General features: G+C 39.4%; 4 protein-coding genes across 8 annotated transcripts in view; 3 read left to right on the top strand and 1 right to left on the bottom strand.

Moving 5' to 3' along the window:
• The first annotated feature begins 253 nt into the window (after positions 1–253).
• slc35f1 (solute carrier family 35 member F1) lies at positions 254–5,249 on the top strand. Its single transcript, XM_037245528.1, has 8 exons — positions 254–609; positions 2,021–2,196; positions 2,330–2,457; positions 2,798–2,957; positions 3,071–3,227; positions 3,793–3,845; positions 3,931–4,085; positions 4,496–5,249. The coding sequence occupies exons 1-8, from the start codon at positions 515–517 to the stop codon at positions 4,727–4,729; spliced, it is 1,158 nt and encodes a 385-aa protein (XP_037101423.1). The 5' UTR covers positions 254–514; the 3' UTR covers positions 4,730–5,249.
• Positions 5,250–5,531: 282 nt separating this feature from the next.
• Positions 5,532–9,158, top strand: LOC119118456 (serine incorporator 1-like). Its single transcript, XM_037245527.1, has 10 exons — positions 5,532–5,684; positions 6,333–6,494; positions 6,658–6,851; positions 7,012–7,091; positions 7,239–7,376; positions 7,491–7,660; positions 7,760–7,850; positions 7,999–8,140; positions 8,228–8,452; positions 8,615–9,158. Exons 1-10 carry the CDS (start codon positions 5,646–5,648, stop codon positions 8,751–8,753), a joined length of 1,380 nt encoding a protein of 459 aa, XP_037101422.1. The 5' UTR covers positions 5,532–5,645; the 3' UTR covers positions 8,754–9,158.
• A 981-nt stretch (positions 9,159–10,139) lies between these two features.
• On the bottom strand, positions 10,140–15,793 carry hsf2 (heat shock transcription factor 2). 3 transcript variants are annotated; one of them, XR_005096720.1, is made up of 13 exons: positions 15,579–15,793; positions 15,130–15,238; positions 14,436–14,563; positions 14,063–14,187; positions 13,893–13,968; positions 13,768–13,829; positions 13,629–13,704; positions 13,256–13,386; positions 12,902–13,165; positions 12,455–12,554; positions 12,309–12,372; positions 10,676–12,209; positions 10,140–10,580 (listed from the first exon to the last, which is right to left on the bottom strand). XR_005096720.1 is itself a non-coding variant. In XM_037245526.1 (12 exons), the coding sequence occupies exons 1-12, from the start codon at positions 15,669–15,671 to the stop codon at positions 11,917–11,919; spliced, it is 1,521 nt and encodes a 506-aa protein (XP_037101421.1). In that variant the 5' UTR covers positions 15,672–15,793; the 3' UTR covers positions 10,140–11,916. The 3 variants fall into 3 exon arrangements, 1 of the variants encoding a protein (XP_037101421.1); XR_005096719.1 differs by having other exon boundaries at positions 10,140–10,849; positions 10,884–12,209; XM_037245526.1 differs by having other exon boundaries at positions 10,140–12,209.
• The window catches only part of mcm9 (minichromosome maintenance 9 homologous recombination repair factor), a 36,316-nt gene continuing 26,063 nt past the window's right edge, over positions 14,531–24,783 (top strand). Inside the window, exons 1-16 of one of the 3 annotated variants that reach the window (XM_037245523.1) lie at positions 14,531–14,614; positions 16,619–16,800; positions 17,335–17,500; positions 17,733–17,839; positions 17,959–18,165; positions 18,230–18,311; positions 18,412–18,612; positions 18,683–18,808; positions 18,880–18,999; positions 19,080–19,254; positions 19,343–19,545; positions 19,871–20,077; positions 20,204–20,286; positions 20,525–20,670; positions 20,768–21,828; positions 24,265–24,358. In XM_037245523.1, coding sequence (XP_037101418.1) covers positions 14,611–14,614; positions 16,619–16,800; positions 17,335–17,500; positions 17,733–17,839; positions 17,959–18,165; positions 18,230–18,311; positions 18,412–18,612; positions 18,683–18,808; positions 18,880–18,999; positions 19,080–19,254; positions 19,343–19,545; positions 19,871–20,077; positions 20,204–20,286; positions 20,525–20,670; positions 20,768–21,828; positions 24,265–24,317 — 3,123 coding nt within the window. In that variant the 5' untranslated portion in view covers positions 14,531–14,610 and the 3' untranslated portion in view covers positions 24,318–24,358. Of the gene's footprint in view, positions 14,615–15,872; positions 16,539–16,618; positions 16,801–17,334; positions 17,501–17,732; positions 17,840–17,958; positions 18,166–18,229; positions 18,312–18,411; positions 18,613–18,682; positions 18,809–18,879; positions 19,000–19,079; positions 19,255–19,342; positions 19,546–19,870; positions 20,078–20,203; positions 20,287–20,524; positions 20,671–20,767; positions 22,301–24,264; positions 24,359–24,783 lie in introns of those variants that run through there. The other 2 variants (XM_037245522.1, XM_037245524.1) reach the window with 2 other exon arrangements.

Genomic DNA, 24,783 nt, shown 5'->3' with positions numbered 1-24,783 from the left:
CAAATGGTTGCCCATTGAAATGCATTAAAAAAAAAAGACTTTTTGTAAATCCTAAAAAAAATCCTACAGAAGATGCTGACAATATACATACCAATATTAAAAAAAAATCTAATGTGAATATTCGGTGAGTATTCTGTGATTTCAAAATATGCATAGCACCACAGTCAGAAATGCTCAATAACAAATTAATAAATACTGTATTGCATTCTTCTTTTTTTTTTTTGACAGGGGCGGTTACAGCTATCTTCCAGGCGCTACCGAGTACAAGGGCACCCCTAGTGGTAAATTTCTTCTACTGTCCACATAGGTCCTGGCTCTCGTTTTGCGGTTTCAAAGGAGGCACTTAGAAACCTAGAAGCCGGTGTGGTCTACCTGGACATCGTCTGAGCTCTTCAACCTGCAACTCTGATCATAGGAGGCTCTTTTTCCTCCTCCTCCTTTCTTCTTGAGGCCACTGCCCGTCTTCTTCCATCCTCCACGAAGCGGTAATGTGCTGATCTCTCCCCTCGCTACGATGATTTCCGTCGTGTCCACTGTGGAGAGCCTTCCCAGGGGCACGGGGACCCCGGCACCGACCGTATATCAGCGGATCAGGAAGGTCTTGAGCAGGTATGGCGTGCCCGCGCTAGCATCGTTTCACATCCACTTCACGTTGACAGTGGCCGCTTATCACTGCGGACGCTCCTTTTGTTTCAACCTGTAACATCACCTGTCATGTCGTTTTCCTGCAAAAATATTCAGCTTGTGCAACAGATGTTAACAAAAACACGTTGCGTACACGTCACGCGCGTGTATGCATATACGCGTGATATTCAAATATATTTCACGCACACGTTTGCACATGTTTTGTTCGGGTCGTCAACCTGCACCTTTTTGATTGTTTAAAAAAACAGCCACTGTCTCATTCATTTAATGACATGCAAACTTGTTTCTGGACACAAGCTCAGCATCCTCGTGAACCCACGCGTGCACGACTACACGCAACACAACTCCCCTCCACTTTCTTACCATCTGCTCTTTTGTCCCTGGACGATCTTGTCTGTCTTCAGGCGGTTGGACAGGCTGCAAGTTTGAGATCAGCATAACAGGCCCGTGGCATTGAGTGTGTGTCAAGTCATTTCATTGGAGACAAAAATCGAAACCTCCTAACATGAATTATTATTTATACCTAAGGTGGAAAAGTCTTAGAATAAGTGACTTGGAATACGCACAAATTTATTTAGAGTGTGCAGAGATTATATTATTCGTATACATTTTGTGCTTAGAGCAAAACAGTAACCTAATTTAATCACGAGGCATCCTTCCAATATGTAGTTCACGTTCTTATATATTTTTTTCTGCATGCTTGCATGAGTTTTTGTCATACTCTATCTTACAGTCACATTCCTAAAATATGGACGGCACTCTAAATTGCCCATACTGACAAGACACTGAGCCCCCAGTGACTCCACAAACCCTCATTATGGGGGACAAAAAAATGCATAGTCGATTTGGCTCTTAACAAAGAAAATAGAGCTGCTGCATCTACTGTAGAGGTTTCTTCCGGCCACTAGAGGGCACTGGGCTCTTTTTGATGTCATCCTGTTGCGTCACCCTTTTCAGTATTTTTCTTCCGGATCATGTTGTCTACGTGGAGGTCATATCGCATTGCCAACTTTACCTTTGTAAGTGGTCCCATATTATTTATAATTAGTTGTGTGTTGCTAGTTTTCCCTGCATATTAAATTTATTATGGACGTCGCTGAGATTTTTGTATGTTTGCAGAGCTCCTTCATCTCTGTCAATAAACATTGTTAATAAAAGGCAAATAATCATCTTTTTCCTGACAATCCTCTTTGTGGTTATTCTCTTACAAATAATAATTAATCATTAAAATACCTGCGGCTTATAGTCCGGTGCAGTTTATATGTAAACAAAATGAGATTTTGCCCTAATTTTAGTTGGTGCGGTAATACAAATTTATGATATGCATCTTGACACAGGACTCAAACATTATCAATTTGTCTCCTGTTTCTTGCAGAGATCTATTTGTGACATTGGCCTTGGGTCAGGTCCTGTCCTTGTTAATTTGTGCCATTAGCCTGACTAGCAAGTACCTGGCTGATGACTTCCATGCCAACACACCAGTGTTCCAGGGCTTTCTCAACTACATCTTGTTGTTTCTGGTCTATACCACCACGCTGGCAGTTAGGCAAGGTACGCACAGAACAATGCAGACCCTTATCCCAGTATTGGAACACCTTCCTATAACCACCACAAAAAAAAAAAAGAATATGGAAAATAAATGAAAACAGCTTACACATCTTTGTGTATGTCTCCGTCTCACCAGGTGAAGGTAACTTGCTGGCCATTTTGAAACAGCGCTGGTGGAAGTACATGATTTTAGGTTTGATTGACATCGAGGCCAACTACCTGATACTCAAAGCTTACCAATACACCACGCTATCCAGTGTACAGGTATTTGTATTTGCTGACTGTAGGAATCATATTGATGTGGCATTTGCTGACCTTACTGACTCAGATTTCCAAGTAGAAAAATTCAATAATCTTCTCATTGTCTTTGGAGGAGCATCCATTTGGTGACAATGTGATTTATAACTGTGTGATAAGAAGTGCAGTGTTTCTTGGAGAGGTTTTTAAGTAGCCGTTAAGGGGGGGGGAAACACTTTAGCTGTATTATGTGGTCCTAATGAAGTTTATTACACCCATCCAGATCGAGATACAATATAGTGCAAAATCTTTGATTTATTATTTCAGCAATGCTATATCTCATTTTTGTTCTCTCTCCTCCTCTCAGCTGATAGACTGCTTTGTCCTCCCAGTGGTCCTACTGCTGTCGTGGTTCTTTCTATTGGTGAGATACAAGGCCGTCCACATTGTAGGCACATTACTGTGTCTTCTGGGTTTTGGGTGCATGGTTGGGGCTGACATCCTACTTGGCCGGCAGAAGGGCTTCGGTGAGCGCACTCACAAACACAGTGGACACTTTTCTTTGACTTTGTCAGTTATTATGTTTTTCCATAAGGATAAAATAAGTTTTCATGTCTTTTCTTCATACTCTATTGTTTAGGGGAACAAAAGTTGTTTGGTGATATGTTAGTTTTGGGTGGAGCAACTTTGTATGGGATCTCCAACGTCTGTGAGGAGTACATAGTGAAGAACCTGAGCCGTGTGGAGTTCCTGGGCATGATGGGTCTCTTTGGGTCATTTTTCAGTGGCATCCAACTGTGAGTAATAAATAAATCTGTGTTTAAAAGGTAAATCTGAAAATTATTCCAACCATATGTACCGTATTTTCCGCACTATAAGGCGCACCTAAAAACCTCAAATTTTCTCAAAAGCCAACAGTGCGCCTTATAATCTGGTGCACCTTATATATGGACCAATATGGATTCGTGGATGAGGACTAACTTATTAAAGTAAGCTTTACGTGTTTATTTTGTTTGTTGTGTGATATTAACGTTTGAGCAACGTTGAGTTATTGGTATATTGTTATTGTTTTCACTATTTCGAGTGTTACTATATTGTGATTGCATTAACGTTTGAGTAACGTTGAGTTATTTATTCTATGCGCCTTATAATCCAGTGCGCTTTATCTATGGACAAAGTTTTAAAATGAGCCATTCATTGAAGGTGCGCCATATAATCCGATGCGCCTTATAGTGTGGAAAATACGGTACGCATTTCATTTCTGAAGATGAAATTAGGAGGCAGAAATTCTGCTCCACAAATTCTGATGCACATAATATATGTATGACATCAGTCCTCAGAAGTTTGTCTGTTGAGTTGCAGGGCCATTATGGAACACAAGGAGCTGCTGAAGGTTCCCTGGGACTGGCAGATTGGCAAGTTTTGTATATTTACCTCCGTTGGAGTTTCAAATGTCTGCAAGTAAATGTAATGGGAAACAAATTGCTGTTTGTGTCACAGGTCTTCTCTATGTGGGCTTCAGTACCTTCATGTTCATCCTGTACAGCTTCATGCCAGTGGTAATGAAGAGGACGAGTGCTGCCTCGATAAATCTCTCTCTGCTCACAGCTGACCTGTACAGTCTCTTGTGTGGCCTCTTCCTCTTTCATTACGAGGTAAAAATGGTTACATTTTCTTGTATTAAAATTCTTAGGGTGTTATTTCTTTAGGGTGACCATAAATATTTTCTGATTACCGTATTTTCTGCACTATAAGGCGCACCGGATTATAAGGCGCACCTTCAATGAATGGCCCATTTTAAAACTTTGTCCATATATAAGATATATACAGTTGGCCCGCGGGCCGGACTTTGGACACGCCTGCTGTAGTGGCTCAATATTCGTCCATATATAAGGCGCACCGGATTATAAGGCTCACTGTCGGCTTTTGAGAAAATTTGAGGTTTTTAGGTGCGCCTTATAGTGCGGAAAATACGGTACCTCAACCTCAGTAGATAGTCATGTTCAAAATACATATTTATAATAAGGTTATTTTTCTAAAACAATGTTTTTCTTGTGTGTTGCAGTTTTCTTGTCTCTATTTGATGTCATTCTTCTTGATTATTTTGGGACTGGTGGTTTATTCGTCTGCATCCACCTATGTGGTTCAAGACCCTCGAGTCTACAAGCAGTTTAGGAACACAGGCAACAATCGTCCTACAGACCCCCTCCAGTCCAGTCATCGAGTTTTAGAGCCAACTGTAGCGTACACCAGCTTGAGCCCTGAGTCAGGGGAGGAACCTACTTTACGTGTAATTTAGGAGAGTAAAAATACTCTCCTAAAATATTGTTGACTGTTGGAGAGTACTGGTGGATATGTGGGATGCAAACGTACATATGTTTTGGCCCACAGTTGTGAGCGGGTAAAACTGGATGATCAATTCCTGCATGAACCCGGTGTTCTTCTATGGGCCATACTAAAGGAGAGGAAGCTTCAAATCCCTTTGACAAATCATCGTACACAACTGAACGTGTACCTGAAAGAGACTGAATGTTATTAACTAAAGACTTAGCCTCTACAGTGGTGAATGTAAATTATTATGTACATAGTTGTAACAGTATTGTTATCTTTCTTTTTAGTTCTTTGAAAATCATACTCTTCATGCTTGATGAGCGTGGCTGAACAGTGTTTCTGTTTCTGTATGTGTTTGATTTAATTATTTTGTACATTTTACAGAAAAGCCATCTGCTCAAACAGAACTACATGGTCATTATCCATTGCTTGAGGTCTTAAGTATTTACAGACGGAAATGGAAATAAAACTTTGTACCGTACAGTAAATACGTTTTTTTTGTTTATTTACAGTGGAGGTTGAACACTGAATGTAAACACACAACGCATACATATGCATTTAAAATATAAGTCATACATATGTTCAAATAAAAAAAATCTAAATAGATTTAAATACATTTATTTGTTTATTATATTAATTTATAGTGTATTTAAAAACGCATTCATGGAGAAAGAAAAACGTCTGACCCCAAGGAGGTAACGTCACTCCAACTCTAAAGAGTGCGAATGTAGTCCTGTAGGGGGCAGTACCATATATGTACGCATTCGTGAAACGACACAAAGCAGTGAAGAAGAGTAACGACCGTACGTTAAAATCATCCATCTTCTATTTAGAGACTCGCGGCCATTCCGAATCCGAGTTGAAAAGAGTAAACATCGACCATCATGGGAGCCGTTCTGGGCTTGTGCTCCATGGCGAGCTGGGTACGTAATACATTGATAAATGATACATTTAAATAACATTATTTTGCGTGTCAGTATTTATTAGTAGTTTATTTCCAGTTCTCATTTGGTGGCATGACTGTGCAGTAAGAAAAGCAAAGGCCGTGTGATTTTTACAGTGACGCAGGTCGTTATAGCTTACAATGTGGTGACTTTGGTTACGTATCGAATGTAAAGTTGAAATTATATTTTAAGACAAGATGTTTTTAGTCGCGTCTTCTGTTCATGAAATACAAAACCGAAACAAACGATGAATGTAACGACAACCGGGTCTGTTCATGAAATACAAAACCGAAACAAACGATGAATGTAACGACAACCGGGGAGCCTGTAGTGTTTGTGTTCGTACATAACAAGCGGTCTGTTTGAATTTTCTTCAATTTGTTAATTTTGTCGTGTGTCGTAAACGCTAAACACGCATCGGCAATGATGTCAACAAAGCAAGCTGATACGAGGTTAGCCATTGCGACACAGCGGCCATGTAAACAAGTCTGCAACATTTTATTAACGGTCTGACATTAGACTATATTGAGGCCTACTCGCCACCATGACAAGCGATTTATAGCCATATCGTGACGTACTATTTGCTTTAATAACCTATTTTCTCATTTAATAACCTATTTTCTCCAGATCCCGTGTCTGTGCGGCAGCGCCCCCTGTCTGCTGTGTCGCTGCTGTCCTAGTGGAAATAACTCAACGGTGACTCGCCTCATATACGCCTTCTTCCTTCTGCTGGGAGTGGGAATTGCTTGCATCATGCTGATGCCTGGCATGGAGGAGCATTTGAAGAAGGTAATGCGTGTTCTTCTAGAAAAAAAAAAACACGTGATAAACCGTTAAAATTGATCCTTCAAGCGCAACCAGCAGCAGAAAATACTGACTCAATTATAACTTGCAGTTGTAATGACAATACGATTCACAATACGATGTAATGATTGTTCGTGCTTTCTTTTAGATTCCAGGATTTTGTGAGGGAGGAACGGGTTCATCCATCCCTGGCATGAAGGGTCATGTGAACTGTGACGTGCTGGTTGGCTACAAGGCTGTGTACCGCGTTTGTTTCGGCATGGCCATGTTTTTCCTTCTCTTTTCTCTGCTAATGGTCAAAGTCAAGAGCAGCAAAGACCCCCGAGCTGCACTGCATAATGGGTAAGACCAGACAGAGAAAAATAAGCATGTAGTGGAAGTCTGTGTTTTAATTGATGCCCATTGAAATGCATTGGGGAAACCAAGTTTATTAGAACAACATTTGTATTGTGTATAATAGTATATTGAATATTTGGAGGAATTCTGTAATTTTGTTTTGCAGGTTTTGGTTCTTCAAGTTTGCAGCAGCTGCTGCTATCACCGTTGGAGCTTTCTTTATCGCAGAGGGTTCCTTTACAACCGGTAATTTGACCTGTTTGTGCTCTATCCACAGTTTTGAGTAGATTTATCTCTGAGTGGATCTGGCAAATTTGTATGACAAGTTCTGGGAAACCAGTCTTGCAGGAATGATTGTAATAACCTCTTCCGAACTTTTTCTTTTTCCTGCAGTGTGGTTCTACATCGGTATGGCGGGTGCATTCTGCTTTATCCTCATCCAGTTGGTTTTGCTCATTGACTTTGCCCATTCCTGGAACGAGTCCTGGGTCGAGAAGATGGAGGAGGGTAATTCACGCTGCTGGTATGCAGGTATGGACCTCAAACAAACAGAAAGACTTAATTTAACATTTCATAGTTATGATGTAGTTGAGACAAAAAAAAAAAAAATCAGGCTCTTAGATTGATCTTTGCTTATGTTTGCAGCCCTGCTGTCTGCCACTGCTCTGAACTACGTGTTGTCCCTGGTGGCCGTTATCCTTTTCTACATCTATTACACCCACACTGATGGATGCACTGAGAACAAGGTCTTTGTCAGCATCAACATGTTGCTCTGCCTTGGGGTGTCTGTTATTTCCGTCCTGCCTCAGATCCAGGTAGCCCCCCCACACACACATTTTGACAGGATATACAGATACATGATAAAAATTACTTTTTTTTTGTTGCTAATCTTTGTTTTGTGTGTGTGACTGAAGGAGTCCCAACCCCGCTCTGGCCTGCTGCAATCCTCTCTGGTGACTCTGTACACTATGTACTTGACCTGGTCTGCAATGACCAATGAGCCTGGTAAGAGCTGGAGCATAATTTGTATGATAACTATCAGGGCTGTTACAATAAATGTAATTTGTAAAAATTTAATTAAACAAATAAATATGAGCAAGTTTCAGTCATGTTTCTCTATTTTTCAAACCAATGTCCAATTCTGGTTTCACAGATAGAAAGTGCAACCCGAGCCTTCTCGGTATCATTGGGTTGAACACCACCACCCCTGCAACTGAGGACCATGCAGTCCAGTGGTGGGACGCCCAGGGCCTTGTGGGATTGATCCTCTTCCTCATGTGTGTCCTATACTCCAGGTGAGGGAGCAAGCAGTTCAGCTCTTAAAATGGACACACCCCTCGTCTCTTTGTGTAGACTGTCCTTGTCTCTCTTTCGTCCTGCAGTATTCGCAACTCATCCAACGCCCAGGTGAACAAACTGACTCTCACGAGTGATGAGTCCGCTCTGATCGAAGACGGACCTCAGGGTGACAACTTTGAGGAGGGCGATGGGGCCAACCGGGCTGTGGACAATGAGAAGGACGGAGTCACCTATTCTTATTCCTTCTTCCATTTCATGCTGTTCTTGGCTTCACTCTACATCATGATGACTCTCACTAATTGGTACAGGTAAGTAGCTGGATTGGCTAGGACTCACAAACTCACAGAAACAGATTCAGATCAAGGTTATTGTAGCTAATGAAAACCAAGTAAAAGACTATTGGAATTGGAATATTGCAAAACCCAATTCAGACCTATTTCACTCGACAGTATATTGTGTTCTCCCTGCAGCCCTGACTCCAACTACGAAGCCATGACGAGCAAATGGCCCGCTGTGTGGGTGAAGATCTCCTCTAGCTGGATCTGCATCGCTCTCTATGTGTGGACGCTGGTGGCCCCACTAGTCCTGGTCAACAGGGACTTTGAGTGAAACACACTCATTGTCCCCACCGCTTGCACATTTTAGCCGTTCTCAGCTTAGCTTGTGTTTTATTACTGCAAAGCCCATAAAAAGTAGGTGTGATTAAGCTGTTTGGTAAATAGGATTTTATTTCTGCTTTTAATTTTTTGTGTGTTCCATCTCCAAATTGCAGCCAAGTCTCTTTTGCTTGTTATTGTGACTCTAAAGCAATGTGGTTCCTGTTGTAAATATATTAATGTATGTTTCCCCGTTATTTCTATTAAAATTGTTGCATGCGTTTATTTTAAAATCTTAAGTGACCTCTGCTTGAGAATTTGAGGGGTGTAATCATTATTTGGACAAATGTGGTAAATCTGTAAGTGAACTCATTTCCGTCATGCTGGAACAAAAAATAAGAACAATTTCCAAAGTGATCCCAAAAAGTACCGTAATTTGCTGACTATAAGCCGCACCAGTTAAAATGAGAGGAAAATTCTGTTTTCTTTTATACACTGTCTGAAATATTTCAAATATTTTTGTCCATTTAGTGTATATCATCCAAACATATCACTCACTGACAAACTTGTTGAAATAAGCAGGTCTGCTGCTGTGATCGTAAACAGTTACCTGCCTCCACACACGCAATAGATGATTGATTTTGATAGATATAATTAGCTTACCTTTTGACTTGCAACTTTTGAAGTTATGGTGTTAACATTTGTTTCCACACTCTGCACTCGTAAGGTATTATGGCGATAACCTCTGCTTTGATCCAAATCTGATTTTTGAAATGTTAAGTGTATTGTAACTGATTTAATAAAACAATAAACTGAAATGGAAAAATGATATATTGTTATACACTATGGTTTCACCAGACTTTAATTTGACCGCAAAGGTTTTGTTGTTTATAAGAAAGTAAGATGTTTATATCTAGTACGTCAGTCTTTGGGGCAGCACTACCAAATAAGGTAGTGGGTGCAGACAATTACGCAAATCCGCCATCTTTATTACTCGGAGAGACTTTTGCTGTAGGTCCAAAACCAACTCAAGGATTTTTCGTTTCATTGAGGGTTCAGTTCCTTCAGTCTATGAAAACGACCGACACAGTAAAGCGGTAAGCTTGAGATGACACAAAAGTAACAAACTGTATTTCACTTCCATATTATTGCGTGTCTATGATGCCCTCGTTTTCATAGCATTAGCATCAATCTTTCTGCTGATTTTAGCGCTTTATGTTTTGACTTCTCGTGGATGTATTTTGAGTAATTGTATCAGATGAATTGCATCGAATGTGCTGTTTTATTCTTGGGGAATACAATACGGTAATGTGTTAAATACGTTCGTTAGCTTCTCGCTAACGCTTGCGTTAGCTTCTTAACTTGACTACAGTGCTTGTTCACAAGACGTGTTCATTAATATTGTGAAGGGATTTATTTCGTTACGTGTCATGTATGGTTGTAAAGACAAGTCTTATCATCAATAATCTCACATCTTTTTAATCAATCAAAAAGTGTGCGGCGCAAGTAAACTCTACTTCGGCAAAAAAAAAAAAAGAAGAAAATATATAACCATGATATGTCAGCTTTGAATCAGTTTCATTTTGATCCCATGTTGAAAATAATGGACAACAAATACCTTAACAGACAGCTGAACAACTTTGAGGCCAAATACAAGCAATCACCAACATTCTCTGGGAGCTAATTTGGCTTTAACATTTCATTTAACATTTCGATCTCTTTGTATGTCTTGACATGTGAAGAAATTGACAATAAAGCAGACTTTGACTTTGACTAAATAACATGTTTCCCATTTCATTCTTGACAACTAGGACAAATTTGTATTTCTAGTCAATAAAAACTCAAGGTTAAAAGGTAACACGCACATATTCAACTTTTCACAAACTCATGTAATCCTGTAGAAGAGCTGTATTGAAATTCTGCTTGTGGGACTACTGCACATTTTTGGAACCATCCAACATTTCTATTGAAAATATTTTTTAGTCACTGCTATATTATATATAGTTTTAAACTATTGTCATTGGCATCCAAAGCATTAGGTATAAATCTTGTGTGCTATGCAACTTGATAGGTTTCAATTTCACCTCTTTGCCATGACAAATAATTTCTCTTTATATCTGAATATACAGTATTTTACACACACAAAAGGATCATGGCGATATTTTGTTATCGAGCATTTCATAAAAGCAATGTTAATATTGCAATGACTAGCATATATTACAAGATCGTAATTTACTAGTTTCATGCATCCTCACGGTGGTCCAATTTAATACAATTAATGTTGCACACATACGATGCTCTATTAAGCAGTTTTGTATGAACATCATCATTTAATACTGTTAAATTGATAATGTATGACAGTGAAATTCCAAATATAAATTCATATGCTGCTCTAATAATGGATCTAACAACCAATACAACACATCTGTGTACTGATTCAAAGACGACCAATGCTTTTCTAATTAGAATCACATTGCATCTCCTTTTGTAGTTACTAAGCTCATTATATTAGCTTTGTTCCAGTTGTCAAGAATGTTATGAAAACAAGTCCAAAGGCATTCAAAGAGAAGCAAGCCTGACAGTGACGCTTAACATCAGGAATGTTGCTTGATGAGAAATGTTGTGGAAAGACAGACAATGAGAACAACAAACTAACAAGAATAAATAGAAGTATTTACAGTCTATTTGCTAAGGAAAGCATATCAGTATTTTCTTTTAGCTTTGAACCTGACTGCAGGGACATGGAAGCGCCATTTTACACCAGCTAGTTTGTGCCAGACTTCACGTACTTAAGCATAAGATGAGAACAGGCATGTTGACCAAATGGCAGAAAACATTTCCCTTTAACAAAGCACAAGACAAGTTACAGCTTCTCCAGAGAGAAATGCCCTCAGTTTGTGAACTGTGCCCAGTTTGTAGTCATGGTGAAGAATGTATGGACAGGTGGAAACTAATCCTGAAGTTAACGTGACATTTAACGGCTGATGCAACTCTTAGAAGAAGCAGTGCAATTTTTTTTTTTTTTCCACATGGCAACAAAGCCTCATGTAACAAGTACAGTAATTATAAAAATTTAGCTTAATTTCCTTTCATAACCGGTTCAGTGTAAAAGCCTTATCGTTGAAGGCACAAACTGCAGCTCGAGTGGATGCAAAACAGTATTATCGCTTCAATGCTTACACCCCATCCATCTCAGGGCAGATGACCTGAGGGTCGCACAAGTAGAAAAGGGTCTCTTCGCTGGCTTCGGCCTCTGTTAGAGGCTCCAGGCGGATGAGGGAGCTTCGGACGGGCGGCTTTGACTCGACGCTGCTGTCCAGCAGCTCCGACGGCGGTTCTGACCCGACATAGGTGGTTGAGAGCTCTGGCTGGGTGCTGCTTCCTCCGCCCAGCTCCACTTCTGCAGGCGTGGTACAGCCGTCCAGGAAGGCCAACAGCGGACAGGAAGTGTACTGAATCAACTGCTTGTCTGAACGCAAACAAGGAATCAATAGGCACAATATGAAGTAAGCTAACAACTATCCCATATGTATGACCTCAGAGGTCAAATGTGAGGAAACCCACTCACCTGTGTTTCCCACCAGCTTGCCATTATTTGTTTGGGCTGGGATCTGTTTGGATGACGTACTCTCCTGGAAACAAGAGGAAACCAAATAGATTAGGATGCTATTTGAAGATTTAAGTACCGGCAATGTATGTATTTATGTGTTTTACCTCCAAATTATCTACGTCGATGCCTGGTTTTCCATAAAGCATGGCCTGAAAATCCTCAAGACTGCAGTCAATGCTGTCCAGATAGTCCATTAGCTCAAGCCTGACAACGGGGACAAATCACCACAGTGATTAGCTGTATCATAGGCATGATGCCAGTATTTCCAAAGTAAAAATAAATGTGCTCACTGATTGATGAATATACCAGCTGGTATATATTACATCAAGCATAAATATTTTTAGATCGATTAATAACAGGCCAAGTGTATTAAAACAATGATTAAACATTAAAAAATATAATCGTTTGTTTTTGTTATTAAATACATTTTGATGCAAATCTGCATCAGGAAAGAACTTCACAATTTATTTTATGAAAACTTCAAATGCCCACCCTAAAGTCAGAACAATGTCAACATGTCAAGAAGATAGCAGACATGACTGTAAACTTACTTGCCCAGGAGGTTAATATTCTGTGAGATGGCCCCATTTTCCTTTAGTATGGCATCCATCATCATGACGGGGTCATCTAGACTAAGACCAGACGATTTATTGAGCTGAAGAGCGCTGCTGGTTGGTCTGTTGCTATCCAATGTGCTGCTCTTCGGTTGTCCCACGTCAGGCTCTTTGACATCTTCGATGCAGATTGTGCTGCCCTCTGCCTCAGCTTCCAGTACCGGGCAGTCGTCTAAGTCTACTTCCACTATTTCCATGTCACTGAGGAAATCAAATTAATTCAACAATATTTTTTTGTACTGGCAGTGAACGTCACTAAATCATTAAAATATGTCAAATCAGTTGACTCACCAAAGCTCGTTTCTGGGTGACCCATCTGTGATATCGGTGGCTCTCTCGACGTCGTTCTCCGTGAAGTCACAGATGATGATGTCATCTAATGCGTCAGAGGCCTTAACACTATTCCGACTGCTGACAGGTGACTAGTAGGTCAGAAAAATCAACCTCGTTAAAAACAATTACCGAACCACTCCAACTATACAGAATTACTGGTCACTAGATTACATGGGGGATTAATAACACATTTGTCATTATTATTATTTTTTAATAGACTGATAAACACTGACTTCTGAAATGTACTAAATGTTTATTGTGTCTGTTCGATTATCCTATTGAGCAATACAATCGGGTCTGAAAAATATGGACTTAAATTGCTGGCACTGACCTCTACACAAACTTTGTCATCGTAGATCTCGTGAAAATATTTGGTCTTCTTTCCATTACTGTTCATGAGACTGGGCCTGCCAAAAAAAAAAAAAAAAATGTAAGTAAGTCATCAAATATTGCAATTCATCTATACTCACCGTTTGCGCTTTAAATTCAGCAGGTGGTTGTTTTGTACCAAGGTGACAATGAAATGTACGAGCTGAAAAAGAAACAAAACCATCATTAAGAAGAATGACCACGTAAAGACCCAAATATACAGTACCTTCTTGATGACTTGCTGCTGGTGTGCATGCTTCTGCCTTAAATCAGAGATCTCTGTCCACAGAGCTTCATTCTCCCTAAACAAGAAAATTAATGTGAAAGAAATGTCTGCTTAGAGGGGGGGAATCCGCAAGATTGAACCCAACCCAACTTTCTGGAGGCTGCACTTACCTCTTCAGTGTTGCTAGTCTGACGTCGATGTTTTCTTGCTTGCTGTGAACACTCTGAAAGCTCGCCAAGATCTTGGACAAGTCTTCTTGTCGAATTTTATTTTCTTCGGGACGCGTGTTTGAGACCTGATTGATAGATTTTGACCCCCCCAAGAAAAACACACAAAAATGACAGATTCTGGTGATCTTTAGCAGAGTTTCTCAATTTGGCTGATGACATGACAGAAGTAATTGCGCTTAAATGTGTGGCAGGAGAAAAAAAAAAAAGACCAAAACAATGCAAAATCAATGAGCTTTTATGTTTTTTTTTTTTTTTTTTTTTTAAATTGCACCGTTTGCAAATGTGAACATATAACAAATTCAATAACATTCACCTTTCTCTTTATGTTCTCAAGCAGGTCATCCTGTCCATGTTTGAAGTAAGCATGCTGAAACTCCACAGGCCCATCTCTCTCCTGCTTGACAATGCCTTGGTCAATGTGCATCACTTTACGGAATCCATCTGAATGAATTACAATTGTGGTGAACCAGGATGTGCAGCAACATACTATGGGTAAGGACTGTCATTACAAACAAAACCTATTCAATATTGTCACTATTAAGCAAAAATGAACAATATAAAATGTATTTTGATATAACAAATACATAAGATCAGGCACATGATTAAAACAACTCAATGATTGCAACAATTAAAGTAGATCAGAATTTAATTCATTGTACAGTAGACCCTGTGAATTCAAAGGCCGATTATGGAGTACTTTTCTTTAAACTGACCATCATCTTAAAGAAAAAGAAGCCTCCAAAGTTTGTCTTGTATGATGTCACATGAGAGCTCTGCACAGAACTACATACTTTAATCATAACAGTTGTATGACAAGCAAGGAATTTTGCTAACAATAATGTTCTACTACTTCTCTAATATCTTTAGAATAGTTTCTTTATTTCTCCTCCTGTACAAGAGTGAAATAACCACCGACAATAAACCTATAGTATTTAAGTTGTTTCACTGTTTCCTGAATTCTCGCGATGTTTGGAGTCGCTAACGAATACAATAAAAATGTGTCTTACACATATTGAGCTGCCTGATGAAGCTGGCCATGTTGTTGTGCTTGAAGAACTTTGGGAGAATTTCCTTGGCAAACCGCTGCTCATCCAGCACCAGGAAGCTATTGCCCTCCTTAAAAACAAAATTAATAATTGGGCATTGTAAAATTGATGGATATATTTTTGATGCGTCCTAATGTAAAACGGAAATGACTTGACTCGGCTACATTTCTTAGCGTACAGCTTTGGCACTATCATGTCCTTTGCTAGCTACTCTCAACCGTTCGCGTACACGTTTAGCTGGTCAAATAAAACCCCACGTATAATTTAGAGAACGTTTAAATTCGACAAGCCCCGTCACTCGTTAACTTGTTAACAGTCGCAACAATTCAATACGACGATCCGTGTGCTATTGTCGCGAGCACCTGTCTTGTGTTAGCTTCTCCAACAAGCAGGCTAATTGCACACGTTACCTGACTCCAGCAAATAAGTTCATTCGTGTCTGCATCCTCGACCAGCGTCCACAGCTTGGTGAGGAAAGCCGGGACGTTTGAGTTGTGTTTCATCTCGAAACCTGGACGATTTTTCACGAAGTATTCTCGGTTTTCGGGGTTTTCTTTCCGAAGGCTTTGGGTGATGCGATGCGAATGTTTACCGTTTCGTGGACGAGCCTCCTACAACTTCCGTTTCAAGTGCTTTGTGGCTGATTGGTCAGAAAGGAGTTTTACGTAACAAACCTCACGTGGGATTCCACGCGTGGAGCAAGCCCACGAAATGTCAATTGTAGCGTATGATTTATTTTCTTTCATTTTATTGTGACTCTAATGAGCCGCTTTAATGGGTCACTATGTGCTCATGTCGGTTTAATCTTTAAAATTCACTTTGAAAATTTCCCATGTAGTGCAATATTTCACTATTGTGAATTCCTTTTCCGGTGTAAAGGGAAGATTTTCCCTGCGTTTAAACTTATGTGCATGTTTTTTCCTCAGTTGCTAATTTCTCCTGTACTGTAATCGTTCTATTTATCAATTAAACACTTTACGTTTGACATTTCCATAGAGAAATAACCAACTGTTAAAATAAAAATTTGCTTCATATACTGTTTGGTAACATTTCCTGCCTTAAAGACAAGATTCGGGTATTGTTATTGGTAACGCGGGAATCTTAAGCGGGGAATTTGACGTTATTCAAAATAAGTGAGGCGATGCTGGCCTATTTCATAATTTAACTGTAATTACCAACATTATTATGATCATCACCACCAGGTGCGTAGTTAGATATCGGAGTAAAAATCAATTACTATCAAAAATGCTACATTTCCAGTTCGTGCTCCGCGACGTAAAGCTAATTAGCTGTTGAAGCAAGCTTTTTTCCACCACACATCGAAAACTACGCCACAATTTCATTGTTAAGAAGCAGGGGTGCATTTCATGGTATGTTTTTCGTTTAGTTTTGACACTTCATTGCACGTTTGGTCCAAACTTGTGGTCATTTGCCTCGTCTGTCATTCCAGGTGGATCTCCATTCAACATGGCTATAAATGTAGAACAGGAGGCTCTTATTAGCCAGATGTTCGAAGCGTATATAACAGAGTATCATCTCGGGGACATTATCGAGCTAACTGCAACCTCCAATGACGACAGTCATCAGCCTGTTGTTATCAATGCCATGTCATTGTTTGAAGCCAGTATGGAGGTGATTATACTAGAGCTGTTGAGTACAGTGATCCCTCGCTACTTCGCGTTTCGTTTATCGCGGCTTCACTACATCGCGGATTTTTTTCCTCCAAATTATAAAAACATTTAAAAGTCAAAATAAAACTTCTAAATTGAGGAAACGTGTGTCTAACCTTTAGGACAATGTAGTATTGCTCCAAATGTTCGTTTACATTCCTTTAGAAGTCCGTTTTCACGTGTTAGCACAATCGCAAATTAGCATCTTTCCGCTAACTCGTTAGCCTGCCCAGTACTTCTTGTTGGTGACCATACTTCGTTGAATTCACTTATCGCCGGTGGTTTTTGGAACCAATTATCCGCGATAAACGAGGGATTACTGTATAACATGAACAAATCAAAACAAATGTCTTGAGTTAGCAGAATCTTTTTGTATAGGAGTGCACGACACTCCAAAAGGCACATTGAATAAATAACAACGAGGGTTCTGAATTCGCATTAACACATTGCATAATTTGATGTATTTTCATTGCATTTTTGTGTTATTTGCCCACAGATTGGTGACTATTTGAACGCCTATCCCAACGATGTCTTGACAATATTTGACAAGGTTTTGCACAAAACAGCCATTGAGTTGTCAAAGAATGCCTCCGTTAAGCATTTGCATGGGTTACCTCCTGAAGAGCAGAGAATGAAAACCACCCTTCATGCGCGTATCACTGGTGAGATGAGAAAAAGAGTCCAACCAGCCATCTTCTTTTGCTTATTTTATATTTATTTGCTTTTTTTATACGCAAATGTTTTAACTTACCTAAAATCCCTGATGTTAAATAATTTAGAAGCGAGTGTGTATAATTATTAGTTTAAATGTAATCATTATATATTAATTCTGTTTGACATTTTCATCACAAGGTAGACAAACTGCAAGAACTGTTCTCTCACTTGTGTACCCAGGTCTACCAATTTGCCCAGAACTCACAAGGGACAGAATTCCCCGATCGAGAGATGTTGGGCATTTCTTGTCCGTCACTGGGACTGTCATCCGCACCAGTTTTGCCAAAGTAATTTCTTCATAAAAAAATGTACCATGTGATCAGATAAATTATTTGTCTGCAGAAATAATACAGATAGCATATTGTGCAAAAACCAGCCCTGTTTGTATCTGTCTATTGTTTCATAGGTCCTTGAGAACGAGCGTGATTACATGTGCGCCAAGTGTCGCCATGTTTTCGTGCTGCAGGCAGACTTTGAGCAATTCTACTCCTTCGTCCCACCGGTGGTCTGCCCCAATCCCAATGGCTGTAACTCATGCAAGTTCAGTTGTCTGTCTGAAGGCTCTGAGCCTACTGCCTGCAGGGATTACCAGGAGATCAAAATACAAGAGCAAGTAAGGTCAATGATGTACTGTGGAATTGCTTAAGGGATGGTTTCAATCACCGTCCCAATCATAGGTGCAGAGGTTGTCAGTGGGAAGTATTCCTCGTTCTATGGTGGTGGTTCTAGAGGATGACCTTGTGGACAGGTGTAAGTCAGGTAGGATCCTGAAATTTTGACTACCAAATGGATTAAATTTTTGTTTGCAAAACTGCACCAGTTATTGTCGTGTCAGCTGATCTGATGTTTGGCTTCCCAGGAGATGATGTGACTGTTTATGGGGTGATGTGCCAGCGTTGGAAACCTTTTTTTGATGGTGATTGCTGTGATGTGGAGCTGGTTCTCAAAGCCAACAACATCGAAGTCAACAACCAGCAGGGTGCTGCTTCTTTACTTTTGGAGGATGTTCAAAAGGAATTTAAAGAATTCTGGGAGCACTACAAATGTGATCCAATGACTGGTGAGAATTCGACCCACTTCCAATATTAAATTCTGCTTGAACATTTTTATTCTCTCTCCTCAATATGTAGGCAGGAACCAGATCTTGTTGAGTCTGTGCCCTCAACTATTTGGCATGTATGTGATTAAACTGGCCCTTGCCATGGTGTTGGCTGGAGGGGTGCAGAGAATAGATTCTTGCGGAACCAAGACCAGAGGTATTTTTTCCTGAAAATAAACCAAAAGGTCTACAACTTATGTCTCACTAAAGTATATTTTTCCTCTTAAGGTGAATGTCACATGTTGCTCGTGGGTGACCCTGGTACAGGCAAGTCTCAAATCTTAAAATACGCAGCCAAGATGATGCCACGCTCTGTGCTCACTACTGGAATTGGTTCAACAAGCGCAGGTTTGTGCCCCCCCCCCCCTCCAATTGACATTCGGATGCTGACATAGCCAATCAGTTACTATCCTTATCAATTGCTTTAGGACTAACAGTTGCAGCAGTGAAGGATGGAGGCGATTGGCATCTGGAGGCTGGAGCCCTCGTCCTCTCAGACGGTGGTTTATGCTGCATCGATGAATTCAACAGCATCAAGGAACACGACCGCATCAGTATCCATGAAGCCATGGAGCAACAGTCCATTAGTGTCGCCAAGGCTGGGTATGACATTTATTTTAAGATGTTAATTAAAAAAAAAAAAAGTATTACCCAAGTGTGATTGTGTGCTCCTCTACATTGTTTTCCTTAGTATAGTCTGTAAGCTGAACACTCGTACAACTATTCTGGCTGCGACCAATCCAAAAAGCCAGTACGACCCAAACGAATCACTGTCTGTCAACATCGCACTAGCGAGCCCTTTGCTAAGTCGCTTTGACCTGCTTCTGGTTATGTTGGACAACCGAAATCCAGAGTGGGACCGCGTCATCTCTTCTTTCATTCTGGAGGGTACAGGTAAGAAAACAATTATGAAATTCTAATTTTATAGACAAAAAATAATTTTATAAATGAATGTATCATATTTTTGGGATTAGAAATTGTAATTTGTTCTTCATAGCCGATCCTGCAAATATAGGACTACTATTATTATCTTTACAATACCATCATTATCCACTAGAGGGCAGCAAAGTACCTCCAATTTAATAATTGCAACAAAACTGTGCAATCGATTATCTGGTAACCTAGTAAAGTAAGAAATAGACAAGAGACCAAATAGAGACCCTGCTCATGAGGAATACTGCGGATACCATTGATTCCATTTTAAATTCTTTGTTTTTAGGACTGCCCTCTGAGAGCTCCCCCAACCTCTGGTCCATGGAGAAAATGAGGGCTTATTTCTGTGTAATAAAGCAATTACGGCCACAGGTTTCAGAGGAAGCCAACTCCATCTTATCAAGGTACTATCAACTGCAAAGGCAGAGTGAAGACCGCAATGCTGCACGCACAACCATCCGCATGCTGGAGAGTTTGAGCAGACTGGCTGAAGGTGACCATTTTGAAAATGATTCAAAATTTTCTGTATTAATTTAGGAGGCATTTAAGCAAAGCTGTACATTATTTTAAGAACTCCAAATAACAAAACTTATCATTGAACTGTTTCAAATCCATACAGCTCATGCTCGTCTCATGTACAGAGAGACTGTAACGATAGAGGATGCTGTTATGGCTGTCTCCGTGATGGAATGTTCCATGCAGGTATTAAAAATAATCCCTCTTTTTCTTCTTTTTTTTTTTTACTCTTACACATTTTCAAAATAACAAGAGGTCATTACAGTGTAATTTGTGGAGAAGCTACATATACTCAATTGAACCTTCTCTAGCTAAACCTGCACAAAGCCATTCAATAAGATCCATAGTAATGACACTAGACTAGTTTTAATTTTTTGGTTTTTATTATTGAACAAAAATTAAAAAGTTTTCTGCACTCTCTTAGGGTGGCAGTTTGCTAGGATGTGTTAATGCCGTTCTTACTTCATTCCCAAATGACCCTGGTCAGCAGTATCGGACACAATGTCAGGTACTGTTAAAAGGCCTGAAACTGCCCCTCTTGATTCAAAAGGAGATGGACAGATTGGACAGGTGAGTAAAAAAAAACAAACATTTACATTGAAAGTGTAATCTCAGTTATAATTTTGAGAGTTTTGAAGCTACTTTTTTTTTTTTTTTCTCTCACAAGGCTTGGGAGCAGCAGCATCAAGGCTTCTAGCTCTGACCAACCAACTGATCACCACAATGATCACTTTGGAGAAACAAACACTCTCACCAAAACACCATCTGACGTACCAAAGACCTGCATGAAGGGGGCTGAGCAGGAGAAGGGTTTAGATTGGTTTTACTCCTTAACTGCTTCGCAATCATCAGATGAAATCACCTCTCCAGTATTCACATCAACTCAACGCAATGATAAAACACATTCCGAGCAAGGTGGAATGATTGAAGAGAAACAACCTGAAGTTCAGGATCATCTGCATGAATCCCACCAACAACACGCACAGACTTCAGGGGATGTCTCTGAAAATCTACAAGGGAGAAGAGTCACGGAGCTTCAACGTAAATCACAGCAAGGACTTGAAGAAAGTGAAGTCATTGTAAATAATGGAAGTGAAGATGTCACTGTTTCAAATCCAACTTCTCATACTGGCTTGGATTCTAGAATTCAGGGTAACCCTCAGTGTCACACAGCAACTAAAACCATTCACACTCTTCTACAAGACAAAATTGCAGCTTCAGATGAAACTACTCCTTTCAAGTTTTCAGACTTTATATTCAAACCAAAGAAGATGAGATCATCAGTCCAAAATGACCATTCCGCTGTGATTGCACCTGAATGCAGAAAACGTCGAAACAAAACCGACAAAGACATTCAACAGAAGGTCGGCAGCTGTGATAAGGCCAATAGTGCTCTTAAAGACAATGAATATAGAAAAAATGAAAAGCGTGCGAGTCTCAGCGAAACCAAACAAAGCGATGACATAAGGAACCAAGACGGTGACAAGAGTAAAGAATTTTCTACACCTTTAAAAACTACCGATACTTCAAGCGCTACAAAGTCAACAGTCACCGCCTCAACTCTAGCTAAACTTTCAAGATTCTCTTTCACTGGCACAATGGAACGCACAACCCCAGCGCAGACAGAAAATTGTGGCAAGATGAAGAGAAAATGTTTTGATTTTGACCCGCCAACAAGTGCTCTCCGTGGTTTGAAAAGTGTGTTCAACACATCCCTCTTTGATTCTGGTGAGTCAATTGATGACATTCTTGACACCGACTGGGACAAAGAGGTAGCAAAGAAAGCCAAAGTTTGATATTATCCTGTAGGTATCATCACAAATTTGAATTAAGAGGAAAATAATGGATGTTGCCTTTTTCTTTTTGAAAGTTATGCCATAGATGGCCACTAGGGGGAAACGTTTATCCACTGTTAATCCCCTCTTCGACACAATTTCTGTTGCCAGGATTATTCAAGTCTTTTTCTTTGCTTACCTGCCTTTGTTTCTATTGTTGAACCTGTCTGTCCTCAGTGAACATATTTATTTAATGCTATTTCACTAATATTGTCAGCCATTTATCCAAATATTTTTCAAATAACTATAGAAAGACTGTCTTTTTTTTTTTGATTAATTAAAGTGGATGAAAATTATTTTACACTCACCTCATTATATTATTCACTATGAACTTAACCTGTGGACACATTTACATATAAATAATCCATTTTATTGCCCTACATCTAATCTTGAGTCAAATTATTAGTTAATTCAAGTATATTAGCAGTGACTTGACAGCGATCTTTATTTCCCCCTATAAATTTGCAACATAAAGTTTGGTCTGTATTCTCACAAAGAATTGACTTTTGTATTTACACAGTACAGGTACAGTATAGACAAACGTATTGTGAATTTGGAGCCAATGTGTGGACCATCACTGCAAAATAATGTTGACAGTGCTGACCTAATTGGATTTGGATAGTAATGTTACATCAAAAGATGTCATGTGCTCCTTTAAAATGGCAGTAATTGGGATTTTCTTTAACACAAGGGAGATTATGGAGTAGGATTAAGAGTACAATCAATTTTATTATTTATTTTATTATTGCATACACTAATATAGATATGTATGTTTGCAATAATAAAATATATCATACAATTTACTGTTGCATATATATCATAACAGGACAGCAACATTTAATAGGCTTTGGTTTCCTGTTACTGTTTGTTTTTCTTGTCAATCTTCTGCCAGGCCCAATTTTCTGCTGAGCTTAAAACTTAACAAACCATTGCTGCAAATCACTCACTCTTCCAGACGCAATTCAAAAGTTATGTATTCAATGTTGAAATGGAGTTTACCGAAGTCACGAGATGTTTTTTGCGTGCAAGTTCCTACTCTTTGGTAATCAGAGTTCAACTCACCACAATTCTGACAAATCAGTGTGCGTGTGCAAATGTGCGCTTCTGTTGGACATGTGTGTTTTCATAGCAGGTTCGAGGCTTCATACTGGACTGTTGGAAAGAACATGCATTTTCCACTGGATTTAAAACATTGGACATTCATTTTATAGTTGTTGTTCTCCCCATTACTTGATTCAGATTGAAGTCAAGCAGGACAAAAAAAAAAGACACAATTACTGCTGACACTAGCAGATTTATTTTTCAGCCTAATGATTAAAAATATCTTGCAGTCTGCCAAAAGGTACTAAACACTGACAAGTGCCAATGCATAAAATTTACTGCACCTTCAAACAATGTCTGATTAAGTGTAATTCAATAGGTATGCCTTTTTGTTCCTTTTTCAATCCCTCCTGCAAACACACAATCATTATGTCATCTTAGCATAAGTAATAATGTCCCAGACACACAGGAAGTTGTTTTTCAGAGAATTAAGTAACTAAATGGAGTCTTTGAAGCCCTAGAAAATGTGAACATTTGTGCCAGACTGAATCTACCAAATGTTTTTAAGTACTTAAGACAGGTTGAAACAATCATCTACCAGTATTATTTGATATGTGCTTGTGCGTCAGTTTTTCTCTTTTTCTTTTTTTGTTTGTCTATGCTCTGCCCACATTAAATAGAAGTAAAAAGTAATAAATCTAGCAATTTTCCTATTTTTCTTTCGTCTTTTTTAGAAGTCAAGTCAATTTGACACATGAAGTCGATGTACAATTTGTCTTCACGGGCCACAGAAAATGATTTGGCGGGCCGTACCTGGCCCCCCGGGCCTTGGGTTTGACACCTATGCTTTATTTCATCAAACCGGAACACATTTTCCGTCATGTGTTTGTGAGATTTCCCTTGTGTTTTGACGAAAGGTAGAGCAACTGGTCATGAGTTCCTTATAGCCAACACACGTGAAGAAGACAGATTGTTGTCACGAGCTTCTTTACTTGCTATTGGACTATGACCAATGTTCTTGTCTTTTCATCTTATTCCATTTCTCATTTTTATTTTGAAGTTTTTCCCCTGCATTTTTTTGTAAAACTTCATCCGCACAATATTAAAACAAATATATTTCTCCCCCCTTTTGATGTTGCTACTTGCTTGTTAGCCTTAATTGATAGCACATGGCTAAGATTTAGGGTGGGATTTGTTCAACAAAGACGTGGTAAGTAATAGGAAATTATGTGATTTTGTATGCATGTGCCTTCAATTTTGTGTTTGTTGATGTGTTGTGTGATGCAAGGTTGCAACAGCAGGTGGGGAATTACAAGACCGGATATCATTAACCAAGGCTGAAGTCACTGCTTTGCCATCAACATACAGTACATGGAAATGAGGTCAGTCTAATTAACAGATGGTGAATGAATGAAAACATTTCTATTTATTTGCACGCATCTATCATCATAAGAGATCATTTGAGATTGTTGCTTTGATTGGTTGTGACCTGGGAACTGTGATGTCATTTTCAGTTGACATCAAGAGGCAAAATGGCCGCCCTATGAGATGGTTAAAAACAGGTGGATTTTGACATTTTGATTCATATTCCACAAACAAAATATTACCGTATTTGCCGGACTATAAGGCGCACCGGACTATAAGGCGCACCTTCAATGAATGGCCCATTTTAAAACTTTGTCCTTATATAAGGCGCACCGGACTATAAGGCGCACCATTAATGCATCATGTCAGATTTTTAATCCAAATCAAATCATTCTCCATTTTATCTTTTTTATTTCAACTTCAGACGCAACAAATTACTTTA

Source organism: Syngnathus acus, chromosome 24, assembly GCF_901709675.1.
Source record: "Syngnathus acus chromosome 24, fSynAcu1.2, whole genome shotgun sequence".
Classification (NCBI taxonomy): Eukaryota; Metazoa; Chordata; class Actinopteri; order Syngnathiformes; family Syngnathidae; genus Syngnathus; species Syngnathus acus.
The sequence above is the reverse complement of the archived record's forward strand: the minus strand, read 5'-3'. Positions and strand labels throughout refer to the sequence as shown.

Coding starts and splice junctions, on each gene's coding strand:
- slc35f1 (XM_037245528.1), top strand. CDS start 515: ATGATTTCCGTCGTGTCCACTGTGGAGAGCCTTCCCAGGGGCACGGGG. Junction 610..2,020: donor ATCAGGAAGGTCTTGAGCAG/GTATGGCGTGCC, acceptor TGTTTCTTGCAG/AGATCTATTTGTGACATTGG. Junction 2,458..2,797: donor CCACGCTATCCAGTGTACAG/GTATTTGTATTT, acceptor TCCTCCTCTCAG/CTGATAGACTGCTTTGTCCT.
- LOC119118456 (XM_037245527.1), top strand. CDS start 5,646: ATGGGAGCCGTTCTGGGCTTGTGCTCCATGGCGAGCTGG. Junction 7,377..7,490: donor TTCACGCTGCTGGTATGCAG/GTATGGACCTCA, acceptor TTATGTTTGCAG/CCCTGCTGTCTGCCACTGCT. Junction 8,141..8,227: donor ATGTGTGTCCTATACTCCAG/GTGAGGGAGCAA, acceptor TTCGTCCTGCAG/TATTCGCAACTCATCCAACG.
- hsf2 (XM_037245526.1), bottom strand. CDS start 15,671: ATGAAACACAACTCAAACGTCCCGGCTTTCCTCACCAAGCTGTGGACG. Junction 13,387..13,628: donor ATGACAAAGTTTGTGTAGAG/GTCAGTGCCAGC, acceptor CTGACCTACTAG/TCACCTGTCAGCAGTCGGAA. Junction 13,166..13,255: donor TCACCCAGAAACGAGCTTTG/GTGAGTCAACTG, acceptor TGATTTCCTCAG/TGACATGGAAATAGTGGAAG.